Here is a 2,334-nt window from a genome sequence, read left to right on the forward strand (position 1 = left end):
TATAAAAAAATCATACATCTGCTGGAGTAAGGACAGTACCCCAGACCTTCTGGCTTACCCAGGGAGTGCTCTAGCTGGCACAGTGGTGTTTTGAGGCAGGATTCCTTGCTGTTGGAAGTGCTTTATTTGGTATGAAACCTTTTGATCACTGCATCACAAAGCAGGTCCTTACAAATGATTCTATAATCCTTTTTTTTTTTTTTTCATTTTCTTTCTACAAAATGGCCATAACCAGAAGTTCACAACTGAGAAGAACATTTAGGAATTGACCCAGTTGCCGACACATAGACACTAGAGCCATCGGAGAGGCCCTGTGACATTAGAAATGTCGATGTCTGCCTGGCCTGGCAGATATCATGCAGGAGCTATGGGGGAGCTGTACCCTCATGGAGCAGCAGCTGGAGGCCAGATGGGATCCTGGAGGCATCTTTAATGACAACAGATGCCCTTAGCTCTGGACTTAACTAAGTACAAGTATCCACAGTGCAGGTTCCTGCACGCGTGTTGGCTCATAAGATCCCACTATAGCTCAACAGGTGATTTGAGTCTTAGAACCACTAATTAAATATCTCATTCCCATGCAGACACATCCATTGTAGATGCCTACATCTTGGTATCTGAGTGTAGCACTGACCACTGCCATCAGTTGACCACACATGAGTATCCAGTGCCATTTTAAATGTTAGACCATACGCATGGCCATCCACTTGTCCCTCCATTCGTGTAGAGATTGTCTCAGAACACCTGTGTCTTACCAGATAGTAGCATGAGATCCTTTGGATACCCTAGGGCAGCCCACAGGAGTTAGGCCTATATATTTGGGCAATCGAGTTGAGTCCATGATATCAACTGACTAATCTTTTCAGAAAGAAAAATGGTTGTTTAGTTGGTTCAAATTTTATTTTTCAGTTACGGAAATGATGCAAAAAATCATTTTTTTTTGCATCGATGAATGGAGACTGCAAACATTGCAGGAGCACCTTGGACCTTCTGCTATACTCAAAATCATCAGCAGTCTTCTGATATTGCTAGGTGACTTCTCTCCCACCAAAACGATGGCTCATTTCCTCCAGGTGGCCCATTACCAACCACCTTGTTCTTTGAAGTTAACAAGTAACGATGCTCTCCAGGTGGGTGGATATTGAGAAGCAACCTTCCCAGTGCCCAGGTAGGGAGGTATAGTCACTTCTCCACTTGCTTTTGTGACCTTTTGCCATTGTTCAGGTTTAGCCATGTGCAGCGGTCACGTTGTACTCATTGCCTTCTGCACTCACCACTGCCAATGTCCCTTGGACAGCCAGGTCTGTTCCCACAGCCCTATAAATGGAAGAGTGCTCCCTCCTCCCCTGCTCAAAGGTTCTGGTGTTGTGGCCTCGTCTCCACGCTGTGGCTGAGATCTTCCACCATGCAGCTCTTCTCCTGCCTCATGGCTCTTCTCCTTTTCCTCCTCCAGGCTGTTCCAGGTAAGGGGCAAGACCCACTCTGGGGGTCTGCCTGTGTAGGAGGTACAACTAGCTTGTGCGGTGGTGGAGACTGCACTCCTCCATGCTCTTCAACTTCTTTCATTCATTCCCTATTTCTAAGTATAGAAGCAGAAGTGAAAAATTGACCTATGGTGACCCGGTGTCAAACCAGAACCTCCCTACAGAAGCCCTTATTGGGTGTTGGCTCCTTACAAGTCCCTTTACGCCACTTTGCAGCACTATTGGAAGATGGTACCATGGAAATCACCTGCCTTTTCTTACCCCAGGGTCATAAATCGTCTCCTTTGTGTATGGCAGGAGAGGGGCAGAGGTGTTCCCTTGTAGGACTCAAGTTAAACTACAGCAGTAAAGTTTATTTAGCTGTCTAAATATGCTAGTTCCCCTTCATCAGCCCTTCGTTAACTCATTTACTGCTTGTGCTTTTAACCCAGCTTTTCTTCATGCTTAATGAAATTTTCCATCTTGGGGTAAGGCTTTCAGAGGAGCAAGAAACTGGGAAAACTTCTTGTCCCTTTTAACAGGGCCAGATCCCAGCTTTTGATTTTTTTTAAAGTCATAAATACATCTCAGAGTGTATGAGCACCATGATGTCCCTTACATGACCAGCCTGCAGCATTGTCCCAGAAGTTAGAAACATCCAAAGGTTGGGCTGTCCTCACCCACTACAACGTGCATGCTCAGGATGTGTTCAGAAACTTGCCATCAACCGCTACATTTTTCTCTAGTTGTTCAAAGGCCTTCCTTGAAGTTCTGTGAGATCCCATGAGTCTTCTCAAAATTTTTGGAAAATCTGCCCTGGGCTTTGGGGGTATTTGTATCAGACCCCAATTGGGGTCCATGGGATTTCAGC

The 2,334-nt window shown here is 45.6% G+C and overlaps 1 protein-coding gene across 1 annotated transcript in view; it reads left to right on the forward strand.

Moving 5' to 3' along the window:
- Window positions 1-1,405: 1,405 nt before the first annotated feature.
- Window positions 1,406-2,334, forward strand: part of LOC104462615 (gallinacin-11-like) — a 2,297-nt gene continuing 1,368 nt past the window's right edge. The window contains exon 1 of the mRNA XM_010074618.1: window positions 1,406-1,463. Coding sequence (XP_010072920.1) covers window positions 1,406-1,463 — 58 coding nt within the window. The remainder of the gene's footprint in view (window positions 1,464-2,334) is intronic.

The sequence above is a fragment of the Pterocles gutturalis genome, unplaced genomic scaffold, assembly GCF_000699245.1.
Source record: "Pterocles gutturalis isolate BGI_N339 unplaced genomic scaffold, ASM69924v1 scaffold26012, whole genome shotgun sequence".
In the NCBI taxonomy this organism is placed as follows: domain Eukaryota; kingdom Metazoa; phylum Chordata; class Aves; order Pterocliformes; family Pteroclidae; genus Pterocles; species Pterocles gutturalis.